The sequence below is a fragment of the Neolamprologus multifasciatus genome, chromosome 16 (assembly GCF_963576455.1).
Source record: "Neolamprologus multifasciatus chromosome 16, fNeoMul1.2, whole genome shotgun sequence".
In the NCBI taxonomy this organism is placed as follows: Eukaryota; Metazoa; Chordata; class Actinopteri; order Cichliformes; family Cichlidae; genus Neolamprologus; species Neolamprologus multifasciatus.
Window position 1 is genome coordinate 33,136,169 of NC_140454.1, and position 12,300 is coordinate 33,148,468.

At 40.8% G+C, this 12,300-nt stretch overlaps 1 protein-coding gene across 8 annotated transcripts in view; it reads right to left on the reverse strand.

Moving 5' to 3' along the window:
- Positions 1–12,300, reverse strand: part of LOC146501131 (partitioning defective 3 homolog B-like) — a 269,394-nt gene that overhangs the window by 25,621 nt on the left and 231,473 nt on the right. For 7 of the 8 annotated variants that reach the window (XM_085136428.1, XM_085136430.1, XM_085136429.1 and 4 more), the window contains one exon: positions 11,623–11,699. The exons of the other annotated variant lie outside the window; for it this stretch is intronic. In XM_085136428.1, coding sequence (XP_084992554.1) covers positions 11,623–11,699 — 77 coding nt within the window. The remainder of the gene's footprint in view (positions 1–11,622; positions 11,700–12,300) is intronic. 8 annotated transcript variants of the gene reach the window in all.

Sequence of the window (12,300 nt, forward strand, 5' to 3'; positions counted from 1 at the left end):
AATTTATTTTGAGTGTCTTCATAGTTTTATTTTTGAAATACACCAATTTTTATACACTGCAGGAAAAACAAAAATAAATATTATGATGCAAATTTGCAAAAAAGCAGCATATGCATCAAAATAAACTATTTCCAGCAGTGCAATATGAGTCCTAAGCATCCCAGAAATGACACAGAAAGTCATAAAGTCAAACATAACTTTTAAAAACACCAGTATAGGCTCATTGAGGCCCGGACGGTAAAAAACTACATTTCCGCGAAAATGACGTCACTTCCGGTTTCGGCCAGGTCATGGCAGACATGCGATAGGTCGCGCTGACGTCTAATCCAATGTAGAAAGTGTTATGAACAGCTGATCGGATCGGCAAAGCGTGTTTCTGGAATATTATGTTTTTGTTGCTGCAAGTGCTTTTTATGCAGTTTTTGCAGCTATATGTGGAAGGAAACTGTGACCGAGGACAAGCTGATGGCATAAGATGTAAGTACAACTCCTCCGGTTTCATATGCAAAAAAAATTATTGCGCTAGCTCACGTGGTTGCAGAGCTACCGGGATTTAAAAGTAGTTACGCAAAACTATTACGTGCCCGCTCCGACCGGCTTTAAAGGGTTAAACAATAGTTTCTCTGTATGAATGAAAATAAATGCCAAATTATGAACAGCAGTGTTTTGTTTGTGATTAATTAGGTAACAAAACAGCTTCTAAAAAACACTCTTTAAAAACCTTTCACTCCATGTAACATGCCAACAAGGCAAAACAACGAGACTTCTGCACCTAGTTTTAAAAGAGTGATAATTTGTTGATGTTTCAATTAATAATTTCAGAAAACGTATGATATAAAAGCTACATTTATACAGATGTACTGATGTGTTTGCCACACATCAGTACATCTGTATAAATGTAGCACATCTGTATAGCAATATAAACATCTGCATACTTAACCTATCTGTACATAACTATTCCCACCTTTTATTCTACCCTTATCTGTATATAATCTGCTCTTTGCTTCTGATTAGATGCAAATTATGTTTCATTACTCTGTATTTATACATGTGTAATAACAATAAAGTTGGGGAATAACTGGGGAGGTTTCTCGGTGGTATCCCTGCCTTCAGACGCACCTCCAGAAACGATGTACATGTTCATAAGCTGTAATATTAGAAGAAATGACAGCCCGAGCGTGGAGAGCCCGAGCTGGAAGTCGTAAGTCACGTTAAACGGTGCGATGCGAGCCTGCGGTCGCTCTTTGATATTCACCTGTGTAGCGGCCATAAAGACAGACTGATTACACTCGCAGTGAAACGGTCGTGCCCATCTACGCCAGCCAAAATCACTCAAAGTAAAGATGACATTCAGTTATAGCAGGATCGTATATATAACCACTTTCAGCCAGTATAGTGGCTCACTTCCTGAAACATAATGAAATCCATTACTGATAACACCGTTTCCCATTCAGAAAAACAAAACTGTCTTCATCTCCCATCTTTAGTTTCCCTCAGCAAAGTAATAGTTTCAAGCTGAAGAATTTTGCCCGTTGCAGGACCGCGGGGAGCCCGACAAAATTACAGTCCACTAATTTGGTGCATGAAGAGCAGTTTTAAAGTCGTAAGGCGACGATCCCAGAACAGACACGAGTACGGTCATGTGATCAGACAGAAGAGATTCAGACGCACAGAACTTCACGTGAGCTCAAACCGCACGCGGACTCAAAATGTTGCACGCTGCGGTTAAAATAACAGAGAAGAAGAAAACACTTTTAATGATCGTTTAACTTTCTAACATCACTTTGAAACCGGAGAATTCCTCCAGCAGCGCAGGACCGACAGATGGTCAGCAGACTGTTGCCAGATGTTAACATTTCACAGCTGCAACAGTAAAAATTTATGAAGTGCGGTCCATCCTCTTGTTAACACAGAAGTAAATAATAATGTATAGGAAAGCCTTTATGTGCTGATGATATTCATGAATGATTAACCACTGCAGAAACAGCTCTGACTCCACAGAACGGACGCTACCTCGCTCAGATAAGACGCGGACTCTGAAGAAAAGCTTCACTGGACGAGCGCAGCATCACTTAACCTCAGCTCGACCCCAGAACCCCCAAAATCCTCCGTCACCCCAGAAGTGTACACGAATGAAAGCACATCATACTCATGTCGTACCCACCTGCAGGTTCTGCAACACATTATGGGTTATAACCCAACATCAGAGCATTTACCAACGAGCGACCACGTCGGGAAAGCTACAAGTTAGGAACAAGAAGGGGTCACGAGAGAAAAAAACTCCAGGAGGGGGAAGGAGGGGAGGCACACTATGAGAGGCAGGGTCTTTCTTTGAATTCCCAGCATTGCTAACAAACAAGCGGCGTCTCGATGAGTCCAGAGAAACACAGAAAAACAACTGGACAATGGAGTGGATTATGCAGCAGTTGTAAAGTGGTCTGGGAAACTCTTGGGCCTCGTTGGGAGGTCTCCTCAAGAGAGGTGGGGAAACAGAAAGAGAGAAAGAGAAGTGAGAGACACTCCCCGTTCATTTCCTTGTTGGGGAGAGGGAAATGATATTCAACAATGTCCTTTTCACCCCATCGTCAGAAAACACAAAAATGAGAAGTGGAGGAACGAGGAAGAAACGAGGAACAACAGCTGAAAGACGTGGGAAGAGACGGAGCGCCATACAGTACAACATCTGCTTTGTAATTACCAATTATCTAATTATCATTATAATGAGGAAGTGACGGTCTCTGTAGTAACCTGAACAACAATTCTGATTGGTTCTTTTAATCTAATGAGAGCAATAACGAGGACAGATCGGGGAGGGCGTTTGGCGTCTGGGTCAAGGCTGAACTATAAACACGAATCTTTAGAAAGAGCAGGAGAAACATGCAGATTTATCTGAATACTAAAGGCTGAAAACACCATCAAGTAAGGTCTGTTCCCTTATATCTAATTATTTTTAATAGGCAACTTGACTTTTGTGTAAAATATATCAACCATTGTTCGTTTTCTGCTTCATTTTTCTGTTTCCAGTATAGAGAGCAATCAGAGCAATGCAGATACAGATGAGTCCGCTGTGGCCCACTCATGGAAGGGATGCAACCTGCTAATGCTCACCATACACTAACTCTGATAGCCATCTACTGACCCCGGAAAGACTGAAACACACACACACATATACGTGATTTTTTAAAACACCATATTATTTTATCCTGGTGGAGTCAGAGGAGGGAAAACGTCGGCTGGAGTCTGCAGCAGGCCAAAGTTATGGTGACCATGTGCATTATCGTGCATCACTGCATTTGAAATGGTTGCATTAAAGTCTGTGTGTTGTGACTCACAGACTGTTGCTGGCTTCAAAGTGACTTCAGTGCATTCGAAATAAAATAAAATAAAGCAGAATTCTGCTGTTTGTGTCTGAATCGAGTTCATTTGGCAATCAGGGTCAATCGGTTTGTGATAACACACCAATCACAAATCTGCTTCTATCTACATATACTTAGATCCATACATAGTCCAGTCAGTAATTCAGAAATTCCTCCATAAACTGAAACGTAGTTGCTGGAAGACGGCGCTTTCACTGAAAATGGCGTCGTTGCTCAACAGCTTCGCTTTTATATCAGAAAATTACCAATTCAATTCAGTTTTATTTATACAGCATCAAATCACAGCAACAGTTGCCTCAAGGTGCTTCATATAGAAGGTAGACTCTACAATAATACATACAGAGAAAAACCTAACAATCATATGACCCCCTATGAGCAGCACTTTGGCGACAGTGGGAAGGAAAAACTCCCTTTTAACAGGAAGAAACCTCCAGCAGAACCAGGCTCAGGGAGGGGCGGGGCCATCTGGTGGTTGAGAGAAGGAAGACAGGATAAGAACCAGTCCGTCCAGTTGGGTTGAGTCTCCTATTGCAAACAGACGCGCTGCAGAGCAGTTAGACTGCTGACTGACTCAGATTGACTTTAATGTTTAATGTCGGGGCGACTGTGGCCATCATCTGTAACCGGAAGGTCGCCGGTTCGATCCCCCTTCCTTGTCGTTGTGTCCTTGGGCAAGACACTTTACCTACTGCCTACTGGTGTTGGCCAGAAGGGCCGATGGCGCGATATGGCAGCCTTGCTTCTGTCAGTCTGCCCCAGGGCAGCTGTGGCTACAACCGTAGCTGCCTCCACCAGTGTGTGAATGTGAGAGTGAATGAATAGTGGAATTGTAAAGCGCTTTGGGTGCCTAGAAAAACGCTATATAAATCCATTATTATTATGTTTTGGCAGTTTTTCTGTCTATAAATTAGACAGTGATCAGTCAGTTGCAATGGACGGCAACCTGGTGCCACAACTCCATTCAATCAGTGTCCAACAGTAAAGAAACTGAACCACAAACTTGTCCTAATCGCACAGAGACTGACGTTCTGGTTTTACTCTCGTGTGACTGAGCCGTTACGTGTGAGCGGCACAGAGATGGTGCTTTGGTTCACTAACATAAGTGTGCAGAGAAAAAGTAAGATGGGAGCAGAGAGGTACAAGAAATGTTGAAAAAGAAGAAGAAGGAGGGAAAGGGGTAATTTCAGGCACATAGCAGTAGGAGAAAACGGGGGTTTTAAGTGAAAGGACACACTATTCGGTCCTTCCCCTTTCTTTTTCCAAATCTCTCAACTGTTCAAGGAAAAATGTGATAATTAAGGGTGATATTTTGTGAATATCAAGCACAGATCATTAAGTGTCAGATGCATGCGCTGGTTTAAATGGGCTGCAAGTTTCTGAAGGATTAAAACAAACTGGATGAAGATCCTGGAATAAATACGACACACATTAACATTTGCCATTAGACTGGTTCAGCATAATAACAGCTAAAACACTGCATCATAAAGTCGTGAGCATGTATGAATTTTGAAAGCCTAACCTGACGTGGCCTCTGCCATCTGTAGATTCACTTTTTGGGGTTATTCTAACCTACGAGGTTCAGTTGCATCTATTTGATTTGATTTTAAACAAGATTTAAAAGCAAGGCAGCGTCAGTGTTTTAGGATTGATGTGTTTATTGATTAGCATTCAAATATCTCAGTGAAGACAGAACAAAGATTTACCACAAAGCAAGAAAGCATGAGACAAGGCTAATCAAAAGGTATTGGCTGAAGCATTTGCTTATTACGCCAACCCTTTTAACAAAAGATCTTTTAGCATGCAGCTCCTGTACACAGGGCTCGAAGCAAATAATAAAATTCAATTCAATTCAATTTCATTTATATAGCGCCAAATCACAACAAATGTCGCCTCAAGGCGCTTTATAGATACAGAGAGAAAAGCCCAACAATCATATGACCCCCTATGAGCAAGCACTTTGGCGACAGTGGGAAGGAAAAACTCCCTTTTAACAGGAAGAAACCTCCGGCAGAACCCGGCTCAGGGAGGGGCGGCCATCTGCTGCGACCGGTTGGGGTGAGAGAAGGCAAACAAAGCAAAAACAAAACAAACAAACAAACAAACAAGAAAAAACACCACCACCTTAGTAAGTAACTACATCAAAGCAAAAGAATCAAGAGGTTTTCTGTTTTTTGTTTTTGTTTTTTTTTTTGCTCTTTTCATTCTTGATTTATATATTTTTCTAATACTCTATTTTTAAACATATTTTTAAACAAGGAAAATGAACTCCACCTTTTTAAATCACTGTCATAACTATTCCACAGGTTAACTCCTCTAACAGAAACACATCTCTGCTTTATATTTGTCCTTATCTTGTTTTTTTTAAAGAAATCTGTTCCCCTTAAGTCATATTGACTCTCTCTGACTTTGAACAGCTTCTGAGTAGTGGGGCAAAGCAAGTTATTTTGTGCTTTATACATTATCTGTGCCATTTTATATTCAACTAAATCATAAAATTTCAGGGTATTCAGATTAATAAACAAAATGTTAGTTGGTTCTATATAGTTTGATTGGTTTATAATTCTTATAGCTCTTTTTTGCAACTTGAAAATAGGAAGAGTGTTCGTTTTATATGCATTACCCCATATCTCCAGACAGTAAGTCATATATGGAAGCAACAGAGTACAATAGAGTGTGTATAATGATTTTTTGTTCAGGACATGCTTTGTTTTATAGAGAATAGCAATGGTTTTTGACATTTTTGTTTTCACATGGTTTATATGAGACTTCCAACTCAGCTTATCATCAATTATCACTCCAAGAAATTTATTTTCGTACACTCTTTCAATTTCAATTCCATTAACCCTGATTTTAGATACATTTTTCATTTGTCTAGTGCCAAAAATAATCAATTTTGTTTTCTTTATATTTAATGATAACTTATTTACATCAAACCAGTTTTTTAATATATTTAACTCCTTTTCCGCTGTAGTCAGAAGCTGTTCCAGGTTTTTACCTGAGCAATACAGAGTGGTATCATCAGCAAACAATACACATTTTAACATGTTTTTGTGTCTCTTCCTGATGCTCGGGTTGGTGTCTAATCATGTACATCTAACAATGCACCGACCAATCACAGCCCCCTTTGCGCCACCTTTATGCAAACTTCTCATAGTACTAAACATACATGAGGTTAAGCCACGCTCCTTAAAAGGAATGGCTCTCTAGGTAGCGACAGGACCGCTCCAGCGCAGGTTTCGGTTTCTCTCATTAGTTACAGCGCATGTTGTCAGATAAACGAATGCTTGGCTTGAGGAATCTGAGCAGCCCGAGAATGGATCACGTTTGAAGTAAAAGCACGTTTAATTAGTGCTTTAGTCTGTTTATCTTTTGGTAAATATCATCACAGTGAACAATTTTATGGAGTACCAACATATACCCCGAGCAGCCTCCCCTCCTATTTCAAGCAGTGACATTTGCTGACAGCTTGTTTGGTAAAGTGTTTGCGCTTTAGGCAGGGAAACATCATCCACTGCTGGGTCATGTTTTAATTTTAGAGCCATCAAAATCCTGTCTAACAGCGCACGCACGCACACACTGACGTAATGTACTCAGTGCTCCGGCTGACTGATGTTCAGTCACACATACAGTAATTTATAAGCAGCCGCTCTGCTCTCTGGACCCACACATGCACACAGGTATACAGGAATGCAGACATTAGATACACACAGCCTGTCAGCTATTTCTGGGACAGTCGCAAAATAATATGTTTTCGTAAGGTCAGCAGCAAGGATGCAGTTTCCAAACATGATCTCGGCCTCTCTAGACGCTGAAATATCTTTAAAGTTAAGTGACAGCAGAGGAAGAAGTGCAGACGGTGAGGCTGAGGCAGAGAATCACACCTCTATCTGACTTCAACCTCTGAAAAGGGAAACAGGTTGACTTACTTCAAATATGAGAGGTTTAATATACAATATTGGAAATCTTTCATGACCTGGAAGAGCAAGGGGTGATTCACACGAATGTAAAAGGCCAACTGATTAGCCATGATCGGTGACCGATCAACAAGCCTGTGATAATATGGCTCTCTTTAGCTTGTGTGTAGCTAACTGCATGGAGCAACAGGGGACATGATACATAAATCAGTAGAAATCAGTGTAAAATCTAATGCTTGTCTATGGTTTCCTTATATTTTCTAATCCCACAGTAGTAGCTGGTACTCTGCTGGGGTATGTCTTGATGCATTCTCAATCATCCAGGAAAGTTTCGCTACGTCCAGATGAACAGAATCAACTTTTGGAGATCTGCTGGGGTATCTATCAGTCTCCTTTTCACTCTGTAGCTCTGCCAGAGCAACTGCACGCTTGATTTATATAGCGCCACCTACCTGCAGCAAAGCTAATCGCTACCTGAGCACGGAAAGGACAACACTGCTGTGCATGTGCAACTCTGCACTCAGCAGGAGACACGAGGGACAGTTTATTTATCTGTCACTGCAGCATGAAGACAAACTAATGTATACTGAGCACAGCTGAACTCACACACACAGTGATGTAGTCCATGGATATAAGAGGGACGGGTAAAAATGAATAAAGGCTCAGGCACACTAGTGTAAAAGAACACCCACTCCGTGCAGCTTGGAAAGACGGGTGGCTTTTTGGAGTTGGTGACTGATTGCGAGCGGTTGCAGCAGCCGCTTTTGATTACAAGGCAACTGCTCGGGTCACAGATTAGAGAAGGATTCAGATTCAAATCATACAACCAGGTTAACATCGATGAGCGTGTCTCGTCTACGACGCGCCTCTGTGACTCGGTTCAACTGGTTTTACTCCCATATGAAAGCGAGGTAGCTGAGCATCTGTGCTGCCGTCCTGCAACAACTACGTCACAATTTCTGGAGGAATTTCTGAATCTCAGCTCTACGAGGTCCTGGCTGGATGCAACACATGTGCAATATTGTGCAGCTTTGTTGCAGTAATTCACTGTCTTATCACACACAGACTGCATTTAACTGCCACTTTGAGCCCCATCCGACTTCACTTCAGATCACAACTTCACTGCACACAGTCACAATAACGTTGGCTGCGCTGTGATGTCCAAACCCTGCTGTGACTCTTAATCCCTGCTTTTCAATGTGTGACGAAACTGACCAGAAACAGCAGGTTAATTAACAGCTGGGGCTTCTGTTCAAAACACTAGAAACTGGTCATTTATGTTTCTTTAAAAAAATGTCGATGTATGTAGCAATTCTTTAATTAACAGGTTGGACCAATTTCCAGATGTATTTTTATCACATGAGTCACTGTAGGGCTGCACGATTTTGCATAAAATGAGAATCATGATTTTAGATTTATCTTATTTTTATTATTATTATTATTATTTATTTATCTTATTTATCTTTAGATTTTAGATTTATCTTATTTTTATTATTATTATTATTATTATTATTTATTTATCTTATTTATCTTTAGATTTTAGATTTATCTTATTTTTATTATTATTATTATTATTTATTTATCTTATTTATCTTTAGATTTTAGATTTATCTTATTTTTATTATTATTATTATTATTATTTATTTATCTTATTTATCTTTAGATTTATCTTATTTTTATTATTATTATTATTATTATTATTATTATTTATTTATCTTATTTATCTTTAGATTTTAGATTTATATTATTTTTATTATTATTATTATTATTTATTTATCTTATTTATCTTTAGATTTTAGATTTATCTTATTTTTATTATTATTATTATTATTATTATTTATTTATCTTATTTATCTTTAGATTTTAGATTTATCTTATTTTTATTATTATTATTATTATTATTTATTTATCTTATTTATCTTTAGATTTTAGATTTATCTTAGAATTGAGATCACGATTCTCTCACGATTTTCTTTTCCAGTATAAATATTTATTGCACTTATTAACTGCACATCAACTTCGTAACAGTTGAGACTGAACATAAAAACAATAAATAAACACAAAAACAACAAATGTCTCACGTTTTGTCGTTGCAGCAAAATGTTGTACAGCTTGAAATTGCGTCTCCACCGTTGCTCGACGCTGCGTGTACAGAGCAGGTAGTGCAACAATAGAAAAATAGTTGCGGGACGGCACTGTGTAGCGTTTGTCTAGGGTGTTGATCATTTTCCTAAATCCCTCGTTTTGCACAGTGTTGATGGAGCCATATCTTTGGTCAGGTGATAAGTAATAGCCTCCGTAATTTCTTTGTGCCTGCGGGAGTTCGACGGGTATAGGGAAGCGCTGTATAAGGTTCCCGTTATTGATGTTTGGGTGGTTGACCGGGACGGATTTTCTCCGGTCACTTTCTCGTCATCCCTGACGTGCTCTCCGTTGTTTGTTCCTGCTAATTTTAGCATCACAGCTGCTGTATCACGTGGTATAAGGCTCCGCCCTTGTCATTTGTTGAGCAGGAAGAGTGAGCGCTTGTTTTCATGCAGATTACGTCCCGGATCAAAATGCGGTACAATCGTTGTCATTTGGAAATGAGATCGCACATAAGTATGAATCGAGATCGCGACTTTCTAACGATTAATCGTGCAGCCCTAAGTCACTGTAAGGTTTCTCAAAAGCACCAGGTCCTCGCTTCAGTTCGTCTGATGCAGTAATCCGTCAAACGGTCTTGGGATCGTTACCACGCTGAAAGCTGGAACACTGTTGGAGCCATTCCCATGAAAAGTACCTCGCAGCCTCTTACAAACATGATGCGTACATGTAAAATTGGCGCAGTATTTACGGATTACGGCGCATGTGTGCGAGTGCAAACGGAGATGGGATGTACTGTATGTGAGTGAGTGTGTGTCCAGTTTCCCAAGGCTTTTTCAGATACCACAGCCAGACCTCAAAACTATCATCACTGTTCTCGCCTCCATCTGCCAAAGTCATCACCCACACACACACACACACACACACACACACACACACACACACAGAAGAGGTGTGAAATAGCCATCCTGCAGTATTTTAACAGGGGTGGGAACCCGACTATAAACGCTCTAAGCTTCTGTCATTCCACTTAGCTTGCCTCGTCTCTCTCGCTCTTTCTCTGACTAACATCCCCACACGAACATTTGTTGGTCTGCTGAGGTGTCGTAGTCAGAGGCTAGAAGGAGCTAGTAACAACTAGTCTGTGTTTTTACTGCCAAAGTTTACACTTTCATTTTCACTTTAAAAAAAAGTTTTATATTTAGAGATGAGGTTATGATACACTGATACCCAGCCTGCTAAAACACATTACTGCAGCGCTGTTCATCTCGGGAAAGCAATGAGAAAAAATGACACTGAATAAAGTACGTGTGGATGAGTAAGACATCAGACATGAGCGGGAGGGGAGGGAGAAGGTCCCGGGAGGGGAGCGTCTGGGGAAAAATAAAATGTTAAGATAGCGAAGGAGCGAAGAAAGAGGGGAGAATTAAAGCTGAGGCCTTTCTGAAAGAGAAAGCGGCAAATAAAAAATAAGATGCTGAAAACCGGTAGTGACTGATGATAGCCGGAGAATGTAGTTTAGCTGTGATTGTGTTTCACATTGAGGTTAACGTGTTTAAATAGCCAGCGAACAGCTGCGCCTTCGTACATGCTCCCAGCAAATTATACTTTTGCACAACTGTGGCCTTCCAGGGGCAGCAGGATATCTATCTGAGTGAATCAGAAAACACATAATGAGAAATAAATGGAAATAATCTTTCAAGAATTGATGAATATACTCGGGAAGCTGCTATTGTTCTTGCTGTTGGCTAATGTTAGCAATATTTCATGCTGTCCAGGGAGCAAAACAACAAAATGCAGAGCAATATAATAAAGCACAGTTGAGTGTTTATGCTTCCCTGTTTTAAACGTGAGCAAAGTTTTCTGCGTCCAGAAAGAAAACTGAAGTCTAACACTTTAGGTCGCTAATAAAACACAAAACTATTTTCTTAAATCTTCTGATAATTTAATGTGAAATTTCATAGAAAGCTGTAGAAGTGGCCCAACAGCTAGCTCACTAAACCCCCTGACACATCGCAGGCTCTCGAAAAGCCTCCGAGCACATGCTGAAGTAACAGCAGTTTGATGGGGGAGCAGATCGGTTTCCAAGCCTGTACACAGCTTGTTTTCCCAGGGGAAGGGGGAAGGTGAGGTCCTGGCTGAGGCACAGCCGCCAGAGACGATAGGCTTAATTACAGGAAGAGAAAAGAAGGACGGCACAACACACAGCACTGATGTTCATACAAATAAAGGAGAAGATGCTGTACCTCGGTAAGGAGGCATACTGGCGTTCCACCTCTTCATAGCGCGGTGTCAGACGGTGATCTGCCCCTCTGCCCGGCACCTGGCGAACAAAAACAAACGGGTGGCAAAGCCTTCAGTGACCAAGTCTGGATATCGTTCGTGTAAAACTGGCAGGAGTCTTTCCTCACATACAACTAAACTGCGAGTCTAAGCATGTGCAAAGCGCACTTTCTTTGCATGTGTGTGTGTTTGTGACACCGGAGTAATTTAGGATCGACAAAGGCCAGTTATTAGGGATTTAGAGTTTTGGTCTTCTGAGGTTTTTCGGGGGGTGGGAGGGAGGTCTCCATCCTAGATTAGGTTACTTCAAAACAGGATGGAGTTGTCTAGCTCATGCACACGCACACACAGTCAAAATCACACACGGTCGCGTCTCATCTCCATACTGGGGAAAAAAAAGGAAAAAGCTTAAGTCAAGCTGCTGACAGTTCAATCTCCTGTTTCCTCATCTCACTGGCTCTCTCTGTAACTCTCACATCTCATTTTTTCTTCCGCCACTTATTCCCATTCCTCTATTTTTGCCTGTTACCCACACACACACACACACACACACACACACACACACACACACACACACACACACACACGCTCCTTCAGAGATTATCCCAGTCTATTCTGTGGGTATATTCCAGCTGCCGGGG